Source organism: Carcharhinus amblyrhynchos, unplaced genomic scaffold (genome assembly GCF_965287045.1).
Source record: "Carcharhinus amblyrhynchos unplaced genomic scaffold, sCarAmb.v2.hapA scaffold_618, whole genome shotgun sequence".
Classification (NCBI taxonomy): Eukaryota; Metazoa; Chordata; class Chondrichthyes; order Carcharhiniformes; family Carcharhinidae; genus Carcharhinus; species Carcharhinus amblyrhynchos.
Window position 1 is genome coordinate 40089 of NW_027650358.1, and position 15644 is coordinate 55732.

General features: G+C 47.2%; 1 protein-coding gene across 1 annotated transcript; it reads right to left on the reverse strand.

The window, feature by feature from the left end:
- Positions 1–1856: 1856 nt before the first annotated feature.
- Positions 1857–15218, reverse strand: star (steroidogenic acute regulatory protein). Its single transcript, XM_080184217.1, has 7 exons — positions 15155–15218; positions 13834–13947; positions 10711–10838; positions 7970–8128; positions 5366–5550; positions 4130–4223; positions 1857–1967 (listed from the first exon to the last, which is right to left on the reverse strand). The coding sequence occupies exons 1-7, from the start codon at positions 15216–15218 to the stop codon at positions 1857–1859; spliced, it is 855 nt and encodes a 284-aa protein (XP_080040343.1).
- Positions 15219–15644: the final 426 nt, after the last annotated feature.

The window sequence follows — 15644 nt, forward strand, 5'->3', positions numbered from 1 at the left end:
CCCTACTGTGCAGAAGAAAGCCATTCGGCCCATTGACTGTGCACCGACTCTGACAGAGCATCTTAAGTGGCCTATCCCTGTCATCCCATGCATTTCCCGCACTAATCCCCCCCTCCCCACTAACTTAGCATTGCCAATCCACCTTGCCTGCACATTGTTGGACTAATCCTGCCAGACCAGCTTGCTTTTCCAGCACTTTGTTTTTGAAACAGCAACATGAAATGTTAGCCCCTCGAGGCCGTGTGCTAAGCACAGACAGAGTTTGCCTTGTTTGGGATTGGATTTTTTGCCTTGTTTGTGATTGGCCTTTATAGCGAGGGGATAGAATATAAAAGCAGGGAGGTCTTGCTGCAACTGTACAGGGCACTGGTGAGGCCGCAGCTGGAGTACTGTGTGCAGTTTTGGTCCCCGTATTTGCGAAAGGATATATTCTCCGTGGAGGGAGTGCAGAGAAGGTTTACCAGGCTGATACCGGAGATGAGTGGGTGAGCTGATGAAGAGAGATTGAATAGACTGGGTCTGTACTTGTTAGAGTTTAGAAGGCTGAGGGGGGATCTTGGAGAGACTTACAAGATCATGAAGGGGCAAGAAAGGGTAGAGGTAGAGAGATTCTTCCCGCTTAGAAAGGACAGCAGAACCTGAGGGCACAGCCTCAAGATAAGAGGGGTGCAGTTTAGAACGGAGTTGAGGAGGAACTTCTTCACTTAAAGGGTGGTGAATCTCTGGAATTCTCTGCCCGTTGAAGTGGTGGAGGCTACTTCGTTGAATATATTTAAGTCACAGGTTGATAGGTTTTTGATAGGGGAATTAAGGGTTATGGGGAGAAAGCAGGAAAGTGGAACTGATTCACTTCAGATCAGCCATGATCTTATTGAATGGCGGGGCAGGTTCGAAGGGCTAGATGGCCGACTCCTGCTCCTATTTCTTATGTTCTTATGGATTCTGAGGAATTGTAAGCCACACACCTCAGCTGTTGACGTCACAAAGACCTGTCTGGTATCAGTGATGTAATGTTTGCTTGATGAAAGTGATGGGGGCCCACCAGTTATGTAGATTTAAGGCAATTCTGCACAAAGAGGGTAAAAGGTTTTCAATTTTACTGCCATCAAAACTTTACTTTTTGCCAGTTTTAAAGAGTTGTGCGGCAAGTCTTTGGCTGGTGTGAATCCTCATGGACTCAACCCTGCGGCAAACCCTAGTGTCTGGTCCACGCACAATCTGAGTCTCCTGAATCCATGTGGGGCTGGCGTGGCCAATGAAAAAAAGGCTGGCAGGAATCTGAAGCGCAGGGAGAGGGGCAGAGGAATGAGGTTTTCAGGCTGTCACCCGTTTTTGCACAAGACCTGGGAACACTAGTGCAGAACCAAAATATTTTATTGACCCATCGCTGATCGAGTCACCGGAGGTTTACAGCATGGGAGCAGGCCCTTCGGCCCAACTTGTCCATACTGCCCTTTTTTTTAAACCCCGAAGCTAATCACAATTGCCCGCATTTGCCCCATATCCCTCTATACCCATCTTAACCATGTAACTGACTAAATGCTTTTGAAAAGACAAGATTGTACCCGTCGATACTATTGCCTCTGGCATCTCATTCCAGACACTCACCACCCTTTGCCTTCAATTGGTACAAGATGAATGCGCAGAACCAGTCAGAACAGTGCCTTGGATTAAACACTGGCTTTGGGGAGGTTTAAGATGTCTGAGTTGGGGGTTCCTTTCTCACCTTCGAGGGTCATTCACACTGGTCGCAAAATGGATCCTTTTGTTTTATTGAGGCCGTGTCTGTCTTCTGATTAAAAAGAATGCCCTGTGTGGAGGTGGGTTGCTGATCGGAGACAATGGTGAATGGGGCTTCAGCAACTGGGGACTGCACTGCTGGAGTCCATGTGACGGCGGAGGTGCTGAGCGAAGTTCGCTTGGCTTTGAGAAAGAACTTGGTCGATGAGGGACTTTGGCAGCCATCCCTAAAACAGTGCAAGAGTAAAGTCATTCAACCAGTCAGATATTCCAGCAAAAACTCCCCCCTCAACAAAACGACAGGGGAAAAGGGCACCAAGTGTTGACGTGCTATCATCTTTCTTCCACGTCAGCTTCAGCAGACGGGAGGGTGTTTCGGATGGGGATGAGGAGGAACTTCTTCACTCAGAGGGTGGTGAAACTGGGATTCTCCACCACAGAAAGCTGTGGAGACCAAGTCACTGAACAAATTTCAAGAAGGAAATAGATTTTCGTACTGTAAAGGCATTGAGGGATATGGGGAGAGAGTAGGAGTATGGCATCGAGGTAGAGTATCAGCCATGGTCTCACTGAATGGTGGAGCAGGCTCGATGGGCCGAATGGCCTACTTGAATTTCTATTTTCTGTGTTTCAGTCAGAAAACACAAGAGTACAAATGGACCATCTCTTTGAAGGAGTCAGCCAATTACTCCCACTCCCCCTGCTGTTTCCACAGAGCCCTGGTGGGGACTCAGAGAGAACACCATCTTGTCCAAGACCAGTCACTATGACTACAGACGGTTTGCTTGTTCTCTTGTTCCCGAGGCTGACATGTTTGGTTACCTTTCAGCTTCGTCATGGGGATTAACAGGGGCAGCACGATGATTGGCTCTGCTGCCTGAGAGCACCAGAGACCCAGGTTTGATTCCTGACTTGAGTCACTGCCTGCAATTCTGCACATTCTCCCCGTGTCTGCATGGGTTTCCTCCGGGTGCCCAGTTTCTCCCTCAGTCCGAAAGATGTGGATTGGCCATGCTAAAATCTCCCTCAGTGAACCTAAACAGGCATCGGTGTGTGGTGACTGGGCAATTTTCATTGCAGTGTTAATGTAAGCCTACTTGTGACATTAATAAATAAACTTTAGTGCTGAATAGAACATTGCACTGCCCATTGGTCTGTGTGACTGTTCACTGCTGTGTCATGTTGGCTTCTGATGCTTGTAGTCAGATTGCAGTGAGAGTGCCTTCAGCTTCAGGTTGAATGGGTAACTTCACTGGACCATGTTTCCGTGAGGTTAGAGCGGAATATTGTTCAGATCCTGCTCAACCTTCTGAGGAAGTGACTCACTTTTAGTGAAACCTTGAGGAAATACAGGTGACTTTTCTTGTGTGTGTGTGGGTGGGTGTGTGGGTGGGTGTGCGTGGGTGGGTGGGTGGGGGGGTGTGTGTGTGGGTGGGTGTGTGTGGGTGGGTGGGTGGGGGGGTGTGGAGAATAACTTCAGATACAGGAGCGGGCCATTGAGTGTTATACCAGAATGTTCTGCTGTGCAGTCTGATCATGGCTCCTCTTGTCCCTCAACTCCACCTCATCACAGTCCCCCCATATCCTTCGTATTGGAGCCGACAGAATTTGTTTTTGGCCTGAGATGCTGCAGTTCCCCGAGGATACTTCGTGGAGCTCCAGGTTTTGCTCCTGAATGGTCTTGTTCTTCATTTGAAGAGGTTCTCCTCTTGTACTCAATCTCGCCCACCAGGGCAGATCAGTTCTCTGCGTCTACCTCATCAACTCATCTGCGTTTGCTTCATCAATCAAATTATCCTCTAATTTTCAAAGAAATACAAACCACGCAGAGACATCTTCTCCAGGTGGAACTCTCCAAACCCTTTCATCATTCCCTCCCTTTTCCTTCTTCCCCCCACCTCAAACCCAAGCCCAGCTCATCAATTGAGCTCATCCTGTCCACTCTTCATTCCTTATCAGCTCCCATCAGCAAACCCTGTTAACTGTAAAAGCCTGATCGGAGACTGGGAATTGTCTGCCGGGTTGGTGCAGGGGTTGTTCTGGGCAAGGATCTCTCCAAGACAGGAATCAATTGTTGTTTGAGCTCTTTCCATTATTTCAATGTGACTTCATGAGTTAAGCTCAGAACTTTTTGTCACCCGTGCAAAGTTTTGTCATGTCAACAGGTGACATTTCGTTGACATGTAGGTTAATGTTAAAAACCTATAATTCAGGACCAGGCTACCTTGACTAATCCTGCAATCTTGCAGAAAATAGTATCGTTTGCATCAGCCAACGATACGTTTCCTGCGTGTGCCCACTGTTCAGTTCCTGGGGAGGTCAAAGTTCTGCATGTGGGTGCTCAAATCAATCCCCTGAAGTGTCCTCCTGCCATTTTCAGCTGCCTTACCTTCAGGTCAATACTGAGGAGCCACGTGAACTTGGTCTTGTTGGGGTTATCAGCTGAAGGATGAAGGACGATGCAAGTGGGTCCATTCTCAGCCCTGCAGGCAGAACAAGGCATGTCAATCCATTTCCACAGCAGGTTGCAAAGTTGGACAGGAACCAAACAACATGCAGGAGAATGTGGGAGAGGCTTGGAGAAGGCATATCATTGTCGCCAGTTGCCTCACTGAGGATGAGGACTTGTACAAGGAGCTTTTCTTGCACATTGCATTGTGTCCTAACGTTCTTACCCCAATCATCATTTATACTTCATGGATCTTCAAGCTGATAAGATGCACTTAGATTGAGACTTTAATACAGTGAAACACCCCAAAACACATCACAGGAGCTTTTTAATAGCCACGCTGGAAGATGTTTGGGCAAATGTCAAAACTCACTGAGGGTAAATATGATGGAGATAGGGAGAAATTGTTCCCCTTAATAGGGCAGTTAATAACCAGGGAGCATAGACTGAAGGCAAGGAGCAGGGAATTTAGGGCAGCACGGCGGCACAGTGGTTAGCACTGCTGTCTCACAGCGCCAGAGACCCGGGTTCAGTTCCGGCCTCGGATCACTGTCTGTGCAGAGTCTGCGTGTTCTCCCCGTGTCTGCGTGGGTTTCCTCCGGATGCTCCGGTTTCCTCCCACACTCCATAGGTGTAGGTTAGGTTGGTTGACCATGCTAAACTAACCATAGTGTCAGGGGGATTCACAGGGTAAATATGAGAGGGTTACAGGAATAGGGCCTGGTTGGGATTGTGATAGGTACAGACTCAATGGGCCGAATGACCTCCTCCTGCACTCCAGGGATTCTATTCTATGATTTAGAGGGGATTTGACGTAAAATGGGTTTCCTCCAGACGCTCCGGTTTCCTCTCACAGTGCACGGACATGCAAGTTAGGGAGATTGGCCACGATAAATTGTCAGGGGAACGAGCAGGATAAAAAGGGGATAGGGCCTGGGGTGAGGATGTTGTAGTGCAGGCTTGATGGGCTGAATGGCCCCCTTCTGCACTGATGGGATTCTGTGACTCAGATGAGCACTTGAAAAGCCAAAGCATACAAGAGAGGTGGTGGTAATGGGGGGGAAACGTGTCATCTGCAGGATTTTTAGTGTTATCTGTTTAATTTAGTCATTAAGAACCCTGGAAAGGCTTCCCAATCTGTCCCAATCCCCTGGGATGAGGAGGCTGGTGTGTTACCTGATTAAACCGTCCTGTTTGGGCATCATGTCGCAGTGGGTGGACATTCCGGCCAGGAAGCAGGTCGAGCCACGTCTCTTGGAGTAGCGCACACTCACAAAGTCCCTCGGGCTGACGATATTACCCGCAGTCTGAGCAGATACCTCGTGGGTCACCATCGTCTCCTTGTTGATCTTCTTCAGGATCTGAAAATTTCACTTTCCGTGGGTGAAGAGGATCAAATTATCCTCCCAAAGGAGTCACACTGCTTTCCGAATACTGAAAGGCAACACCGTGACCCAGTGGGTAGAACATTACAACTGGGAGCAGGAGTCGGCCATCTGGCCCCTCGAGCCTGCTCCGCCATTCAATAAGATCATGGCTGATCTTTTCATGGACTCAGCTCCACTTACCCACCCGCTCACCATCACCCTTAATTCCTTTACTGTTCAAAAATTTATCCATTCTTGCCTTAAAAACATTCAATGAGGGAGCCTCAACTGCTTCACTGGGCAGGGAATTCCACAGATTCACAACCCTTTGGGTGAACAAGTTCCTCCTCAACTCAGTCTGAAATCTGCTCCCCAAAGCAGTGCCAGGGTCCCAGGTTCAATTCCCGGTTTGGGTCACTGTCTGGCTGGAGTCTGCACATTCTCCCCATGTCCAAGTGGGTTACTTCCGGGTGCTCCGGTTTCCTCCCACAGTCCGAAAGATGTACTGGTTCAGTGCATTGGCCCTGCTAGACTCCCAAACAGGCGCCAGAGTGTGGCGACTGGGGCATTTTCACAGTAACTTCATTGCAGTGTTAATGTAAACCAACTTGTGACAAATAAGTAATTCTTTCAACAATATGGGACGGGCAGTGAGGGAATTGGGAGCAAGGTGGGACCAGAGGCAGACAAATGAACATTGGCAAAGTCAGGTTTTAAAAGAAGTTTATTCTGCCAATCTGGGTGTTGTTAACAAGCGAGCTTTTATTGTTCATTCATGTTGGCCCTGGAGTGGTGTCCTGTTCTTTAGAAACACTCTCCAAAGTATATCTGGTGCACCTGTATCCCTTCAGTCCCCAATTTAAACTGTACAACCCACGGGTGGGACATTGTTTCAGCAGCAAAAAGCTGGCTATGAAGTCCATTTGTACTTCCACTTTGGACCTTTAACGATGGAAACAAAATCAAAATGATTGGAAAGAATGGACAGACACTTCTTCACTCAAAGGGTGGAACTTCTTCACTCAAAGGGTGGTGAATCTCTGGAATTTTCTGCCTGTTGAAGTGGTGGAGGCTACCTCGTTGAATATATTTAAGTCACAGGTTGATAGGTTTTTGACAGACAAGGGAATTAAGGGTTATGGGGAGAAAGCAGGAAAGTGGAACTGATTCACTTCAGATCAGCCATGATCTTATTGAATGGCGGGGCAGGCTCAAAGGGCTAGATAGCCTACTTCTGCTCCTATTTCTTAAGTTCTTATGTACTTACACTGGACATTACACCACCACCTCACAATCCTCACGGCACGTGAGGTACTTTGGGAGTGTGAGCACTGTTGTAACCTGGGAAAGGCAGCAGCCAATTTATACATAGCAAGATCCCACTAAACGGCAATGCGGTAATGGTTGGATCAAACTCCTTTTTGCTGATGTTTGACTAAGGGATAAATATTGTCCAGCACACGGTGGGGACGGGGGGTGGGGTGCTCCCCAGTGGTGGCTCGTCATCATTTCCATCCAGCTCAGCAGACATCTCATGTGTGAGACCAGCGCTCTGGCAGTGCAGCACTCCCTCAGCATTGCAGCGGAGTGACAGCCTGGGGATTCTTGTGCTCAAGCTCCAACACATTGATCCCAGCACTCGGGCTGAACCTCAGTGCTTTGGATGTGTGCTTTGCAAGTCGTGGTGGGTTTAATTGGACCCCGAGTGAAATATTGAAGCATGAAACATATCAGAACTTTCTCAGAAGGCTCAGGAAATTTGGCATGTCAGCTACGACTGTCACCAACATTTACAGATGCACCATAGAAAGTGTTCTTTCTGGATGTATCACAGCTTGGTATGGGCTCCTGCTCTGCACAAGACTGCAAGGAGCTACAAAAGGTCATGAATGTAGCCCAATCCATTTCACAAACCAGCCTCCCATCCATTGACTCTGTTACACTTCCCGCTGCCTCGGCAAAGCAGCCAGCATAATTAAGGACCCCACACACCCCAGACATTCTCTCTTCTACCTTCTTCCGTCCGGCAAAAGATACAAAAGTCTGAGGTCACGTCCCAACTGACTCAAGAACATCTTCTTCCCTGCTGCTGTCAGACTTTTGAATGGACCTACCTTGCATTAAGTTGATCTTTCTCTATACCCCAGCTATGACTGTAACACTACATTCTGCACTCTCTCCTTCCTTCTCTGTGAACGGTATGCTTTGTCTGTACACTGCGCAACTAACAATACTTCTCACTGTATACTGAAGTTTTATTTATTTATTAGTCACAAGTAGGCTTACGTTAACACTGTAATGAAGTTACTGTCAAAATCCATGTGACGATACATGTGACAAGAATAAATCAAATCAGCTTCAATATCAGACCTGGTTCAGCGGATGTCCCAGGTGCCCTGGTGTCAGATCTTACCTTCACCTCTTTAACATTTGGGTTCCACTCTCCCATTTGCTCAATTTTGTCAAACAGTTCGCTGTAGAGAAGATCAGACGGCTTGTCTATCACCACCTCGAGCTTGAATACTTTGCCAATATCTGGAAGTGTTTTGCTCACCACTTTATCACCATTGGCCTGTTAAAAAATTCAACACGTCAGATTCTTCACTTAATTAAAACACAATGACAAGCAAGGGCCATTGAGCCCCTCCAGCCCCCTCCACCATTCCATCAGTTCACCAATGGCTGCTTCAACTCTGATTGCCTGCCTCATTTCCCAGATCCCTGCCTCCCTGGAACTCTCTCAAACTCCAATTGTGTCCGCACCCAGAATGGATGAGAGGGTTTCAGATCACGACTATGCTTTGTGTGAGAAAGGGGATGTGTGCCCTGACCTTCTGACTGGATTGGTGAGAGAGGAGATGGTTTAATGACAGCTTCTTCCCTTGTTCACCATGAGTGTCCGTGGGAAGAAGCTGGAACTTTTACCAATTAAAATACTTAGAGATGACAAAGTGTCATTCTTTTAACCCTTCTGGTCAGAGATCCAGGTGGACACCTGTCTTCTGGCTCTTAAACAAGGTTATGTCAGGAAAAAGGACTTAATTCCTGGCAGATTCCAGTCTCCGACTTCAGAGGAAGGGGGCAAGAGAGGGACTGCTCTCTCACAACTCAAAGCAACATCTAAGCTTGAGTTCTCTGTGTAAGCCTAGCTCCACCCAGTGTAATTCTTAACAACTATCCATCTCTATCGTTCCAATTTAAGCAGTATCCCCATCAACATAATGGGGATACACCATTAGTGTGGTGTCACTTTACAGGCTCTGCAATGTTGGATGTGAATGATCTGATAGATCTAGTGATCAATAGCCCCTGACATCTGGTTTACTGGATCAATGATTTGAGGGGTGGGGGGGGGGTGGTAGTGGTTACAGGAGGCAACTTTACAGGAGTGTTTGTTTGGCATCTTCACACACTTGTTCCTCACTGGGGAATAGTGAGCAAGTGTTGGAAGGATTAGCAGGGCTGATCATCAACCTGTTTGAACCGAAGGCTCTGGGGGTGGCACTTTGACCTGGAACTTCTGACTCAGAGGTAGGGGACACAGCCCACTGAGCCACAAGACCTTGTCATTCAGCATGTGGACATGTTGTGAATTACATTGAATCTACAGCACAGAACGAGGCCAGTGAGCGGTGTCTGCAATGGAACTTATGGTCCACACAGGACTCCCAACTCTCTCCATTGAAGCTCAAGCTCTCTTCCTTTCAAACAGGGCTGGCATTAACCAGGGTTTAATTGAGTGGAGGGATCCAGTTCATTTGGGTTGATGCTCTCTCTCTCTTTCTCTGTCGAATGTTCACTGAACAAGTTAAGTTTAATTTAACAGTCAGAACATTTATTGCTTTGGCATTGCATCTGTGATGATACTGTGCCTTTCAGAAATGTATTTTCATCATGTTTCTGTTTTAACAGTCTGTTCTAACTGGTGCCACTGGATCTGTAACAGGCAGCCTCTGTTGTTACTGCAGCAGCATAATTGCTCCTAATTGCTAGAATGTTTGTTTTAATCTGAACTAATGCTGTTCTGCTGACTTTAGTGATTTCCCTTGTGCCTTTGTAGAGTGGGGCTTGATTTGGCTGATTAAAAGTCACATCAGATGATTGGGTGGAGCTTGGCTTACTCAGAGAATTCAAGCTTAAATGCTGCTTCAAGTTGTGAGAGAGCAGTCCCTCTCCTGTCCTTCCTTCTCTGAAGTTGGAGACTGGAATCTGCCAGGAAATAAGTCTCTTTCTTTGAGATTCTGCTGTTTGAGAGCCAGAAGACAGGTATCTATCTGGATCTCTGTTCAGGGGTGTTAAAAGGCTGGAAATCTAGCATCCATGGGAGCATATTGGTTTTTGGTGTTAACTGATTCTGAAGAAGGGATTTATGCTGATAAGGACATTGCTTAAATTGGAACTAGAGAGATGGATAGTTGTGAAGAATTATACTTTGCAATGTTTTTAATTGGTAAAAGTTATGCTAATTCTTTTGGCTATTCTAACTGTGTTCTTAAATAAAGTTTGTTTGATAAAAGCACCCTCGTGGGTCACTTGAATCTTTCCTGGATTCAAACACCTTATGCTCACCCTAATGCCTACAACAAATATAAAAGTTTGGGTCTAGACTCACTGCATAATGAGCTTAGGAGTTTATTGTCTGGTAACTAACAGATGTCACCTCTCTTGCCCACTTTCTCCACTGTAAACGTGGGGGGTTTGATGAGTGGTGACTTTTTGTCCTTCAATTGCAATCAGCTGTATCTCCCAGGCAACATCAGCTGCCTGCTTTCATTGATTCCCTTCCTTGAAGCTAAGGTCTTGGCTGATGGGATGGCACAGTGGCACAGTGGTTAGCATTGCTGGCTCACAGCGCCAGGGACCCGGGTTCGATTCCCGGCTTGGGTCCCTGTTTGGGAGTCTGCACGTTCTCCCCGCGTCTGAGTGGGGAGTCCGGGTGCTCCCGGTTTTCTCCCACATCCGAAAACTGTGCGGGTTAGGTGGATTGGCCATGCTAAATTGCCCCTTTGAGTCAGGGGGACTGGCGAGGGTAAATGCATGGGGTATGGGGCTGGGCCCTGGGTCATTGATGTAGGCTTGATGGGCCGAATGGCCTCCTTCTGCATTGTCGGGATTCTATGATTTTAGGATTAGGAATGTGAGAAGAGAACTTACTGCCTCGATCTCTGTCTTCCACCCACTTGCATCCTGAAGAATGGAGATGGATTTGTGAAGAGCTTCCTCCCCCTGTTTCACGTAGGCCATTTCTGCTTCCGAATATGGCTTCTCTTCAAGTCGGCAACCTCGTTGTGGAGCGGGGAGAGGGGGAGGTGGCAGGGGGAGAGATAAAAAGCAGAATAAAACAATGCTTCAAACAGGCTTTGAGAAGAAAAGAATGGTTTGCCCCCATTCACTTGGTTGGGTCTGAATAGAAATATGAGTGGCGTTCTCCAGGGTTGGAAGATGGGCTGGTGCTCAGTGCCCCAGCATCTCTGCACTGTCACTCTGAGTGTCGGACCCTCATGTCCAACACATCACTGGGACAGCAAAATGGGAAATCCACATCTGGGATTGTTCCATTTTCACATCTGTTGTCTCCGACTGATGAGGACACAGATTTCCAAACTGATGATTCCTCCTTGTCTGATCAAACTAACTTTAACAAACTCAACCGAATTCATGAATGAAATAAATGAATGAACCAATGAGAGGGTGGCCAAGTGGTCTCAGGGGTCGGACTCAAAGGGATGTGATTCCTTGTGTAAGCCTGCTGAATGCTGGTCCTTTTCTCAGAGTGTGTGTTCAAATCCTACTCCTGACATTTTCCATTATGGTGGCACAGTGGTTAGCACTGCTGCCTCACAGCGCCAGGGACCCAGGTTCGATTCCCAGCCTCGGATCACTGTCTGGGTGGAGCTTGCACGTTTTGCCCATGTCTGCATGGGTTTCCTCCAGGTGCTCCGGTTTCCTCCCACAGTCAGAAAGACATGCTGGTGAGGCTGTATTGGCCAGACTAAGTTCTCTCTGTGTACCCGAACAAGCGCCAGAGTGTGGCGACTAGGGGATTTTCACAGTAATTTCATTGTAGTGTTTCTGTAAGCCTTTCTTTTGAAACAAATGAAAATAACTAAAAAATAAGAATGGATAGGATGGGAGTGCAATTTGACATTAAACACTTGCATCATGGGAGGAGGCTATTCAGCCAATTGTGTCTGTGCTATCCCTTTACAATATCAATCCAATTCAACCCACTCCCCATCCCTTCTCGCTTTGACCTGGAATTCTGTCAATAATAGTCTGTTGAAAATTCTTACTGTGGATTAGAACGGAAGCACTCTCGCCCGTTGGCCACCCGAATTATTGACAGACAATGCATGGAATGGAAAGCAGCCATTGTGCTGGTGTTTCTGCTCCATGTGAGCCTCCTCCCTCTACATCTACTCCTCCATCACCCTATTCTTCCATTCCATTCTCCCGCAAGTGTTTATTAAGCTTCCCTTTCAATCCATCTCTTCACCTCAACTACTCCCAGTGGGAGCGAGATCCACCCCCAACCCCCCAACTCTCCCTGGGTAAAGAACTCTCTCCTCAATTCTTTATCAGATTTACTGATGACCATCTTACATTTATTGCCCTCAGTTTTAGTCTCCCGTGCCAGTGGGAGTTTGTTCCTGTCATCCACAGCCCTTCAGACCACCCTCCATGTCTCCCCTTTCCTGGAGAAACCATTCTGAGTTTCTTCCATCTCCCTTGTTTGGTGTCACCCGCCTGTGCCTGGTATCAGCCTCTTGTGAATCTTTTTCATACTTCTGGTCTGAAACAGATGCGGCGAGCGCACTCTTTGATTTGATTTTGATTTATTATTGTCACGTGTGTTGGTATACAGTGAAAAGTATTGTTTCTTGTACACTATACAGACAAAGCAATACCATTTATAGGGAAGGAAACGAGAGAGTGCAGAATGTAGTGTTACAGTCACAGAGTCATAGAGATTTGCAGCATTGAAACAGGCCCTTTGGCCCAACTTGTCCATGCTGCCCTTTTTTTTAAACCCCTAAGCTAGTTCCAATTGCCCGCATTTGGCCCATATCCCTCGATACCCGTTTTACCGATGTAACTGTTCAAATGCTTTTTAAAAGACAAAATTGTACCCACCTCTACTACTACCTCTGGCAGCTTGTTCCAGACACCTCCCTCTGGACCTTTTTGTATCTCTGCCCTCTCATGTTAAACCAATGCCCTCTAGTTTTAGACTCCCTGACCTTTGGAAAAAAATGTTGACAATCTCGCTGATCTACGCCCTCTCATTATTTTATCGACCTTGAAAAAATCACCTTCTACACTCCAGAGAAAAAAGTCCAGTCTATCCAGCCTCTCCTTGTAACTCAAACCATCAAGTCCCGGTAGCATCCGAGTAAATCTTTTCTGCACTCTTTCGAGTTTAATAATGTCCTTTCTATCATAGGGTGACCAGAACTGTACACAGTATTCCAAGTCATTTCTAGGGGTAGCAAAAGATCAACTCATTCAAAAGCCTGACAGCAGCAGGGAAAAAGCTGTTCTTGAGTCAGTTGGTACGTGACCTCCGACTTTTGTACCTTTTTCCCAAAGGAAGAAGATGGAAGAGAGAATGTCCGGGATATGTGGGATCTTTAATTATGCTGGCTGCTTTTCCAAGGCAGTGGGAAGTGTAGACAGAGTCGATGGATGGGAGGCTGGTTTGAGTGATGGATTGGGCTACATACATGACCTTTTGCAGTTTCTTGCGGTTTGAATGCGATACATTTGGCTGATAATTAAAAGCATCATTAAGGACCCCAAGTATCCTGACATTCTCTCTCCCACCTTCTTCTGTCAGAAAAAAGACACAAAAGATCCAAAATTCTGAGGTCACATATCAACCGACTCAAGAACAGCTTCTTCCCTGCTGCTGTCAGACTTTTGAATGGCCCTCCCTCGCATCGTTGATCTTTCTCTGCACCCTAGCTATGTCTGTAACACTACATTCTGCACTCTCTCCTTTCCTTCTCTCTGAATGGTATGCTTAGTCTGTATAGCACGCAAGAAACAATGCTTTTCACTGTATATTAATACATGTGACAATAACAAATCAAACCAAGTCAAAATGCCTCTCATAATGTTGTAGACCTCAATCCATTCTGCAGAGTTTATTTTTTCAGTTTTTATTTCCAAGTTTATCAGTTTTGTTTTGGGGAATACCGAAAATGGATCCGAAAACCATGAATAAAACAGTAAAACCATGAGTGAACTCCAAGGATTCCGAGCGTGTATACTCACTGATTAAGGAGCTCCTTCTGCGAACCTGGTTGACCCAGGCACTGGGTCCTTGGTGCTGCAGTTGGATTTGGTTCAGTTTGTGTCCGAGGGCTGCCACAGCTGAGTGTCTCAAACCTGGACACCAAGAAGATGAGGAAGAATGGTTACACCTTAATGCACGGAATCTTAAACCAAAAACCCCGCCACTCTGGGACAGCGAACACTGCAACGTCCCAATCACCAAGTAGGGAACAATGCCGATCTCCTCGTTCCCACCATCTCCCGCCCCCTAAAATCCCAGTCACATTGTGGAGCCCCCCCGCCATCCCCCCGCTGTCCAGTAAGGTCAACCCTTTGACATAACGATGCGTGTTACACAGTCAGGGCAATAGGATTGGATTGGTGAACTGTACACACCACACCACCCAAACTGGATTTCACCATCCAAACAATCATATAATCTTTATCGGAATTCAGCCCATCGAGTCTGTACTGACACGACACAGTAGCACAGTGGTTAGCGCTGCTGCTTCACAGCTCCAGGGACCTGGGTTCGATTCCTGGCTCGGGTCACTGTCTGTGTGGAGTTTGCACGTTCTCTCCACGTCTGCGTGGGTTTCCTCCGGGTGCTCCGGTTTCCTCCCACACTCCAAAGATGTTGATTGGCCATGCTAAAATTTCCCCTGAATGTATTGAAATGTGTAGGTTAGAGGGATTAACAGGTAAAATATGAAGGGATATGGGGGTAGGATTGTGGTTGGTGCAGACTTGATGGGCCAAAGGGCCTCTTTCTGCACAGTAGGGTTCTATGATTCTACGACCGCAATGCCACCCAGGCCCTATTCCCATAACCCCACTCATTTACCCCAGCTAATCCCCATGACACAAAGGGGCAATTTAGCATGGTCGTCCACCTAACCTACTCATCTTTGGAGTGTGGGAGGAAACCGGAGCACCCAGAGGAAACCCATGCACTCGTGGGGAGGACTTGCAAACTCCACACAGACAGTGACCCAAGGCCGGAATTGAACCTGGGTCCCTGGCGCTGTGAGGCAGCAGTGCTAACCACTGGGCCACTGTGCTGCACATCTTTGGACTGTGGGAGAAAACACACAGGTTTAAAGAGGGAAACCTTCTGAAAGCCTGAACCACATTCCATGGTGCCAAAATCCTTTGGATTTCGTTGGTTTTGAGTGCTGACTCCCCAAGGATGATTCAAACCCCTCCCCAGCTCCTTTCAACAATCTGCATTCACCAGGCACATCACAATGGATTGCAGCAGACAAGTTTTATCAGTTCATTACCACTCAAACCAATGGGAATAATTCCTCTTCCTCATTACCTGTCAGAGTTCGGAAATGTTGGTAAGAGATCGCTGCGCAGAGCTTGAAGGTGGCTGGGAGCATCTTGTGTCTTTGTTCCTCCTTCACTCGAATCCTCTGGTGTCCGCTGCCAGCCGGCTAGTTTTATTCAGCCTGCGAAGGACACACTGATGTCAGGGCTTTAATTCATTGGTGTGACCACAGCAATGTCAAGAACACTCCTGACAGCGAGGCTAAAATGTCAAGGAACATTCATCAAATTAACCTGCGTCATTTCGGCAGCTGGAACAAAGTTTTGCTGCCGTTCATCGGAGTGCACATCACCATTTTCCCAGCTGAGCATGAGAGATCCGGCTCCTCCCTCTCTGGCATCCAGTCGGAAAGCTGCCCGTTGGTGTACGGGATGCCCGCGTTTCACACTCTCGTTCATTTACACCATCGTGTTCAATCTCAGCAAAGTTCCCCCTTTGAACAAGTCAGCGTGGCACACCCAGAACGTGTCCCACGTGA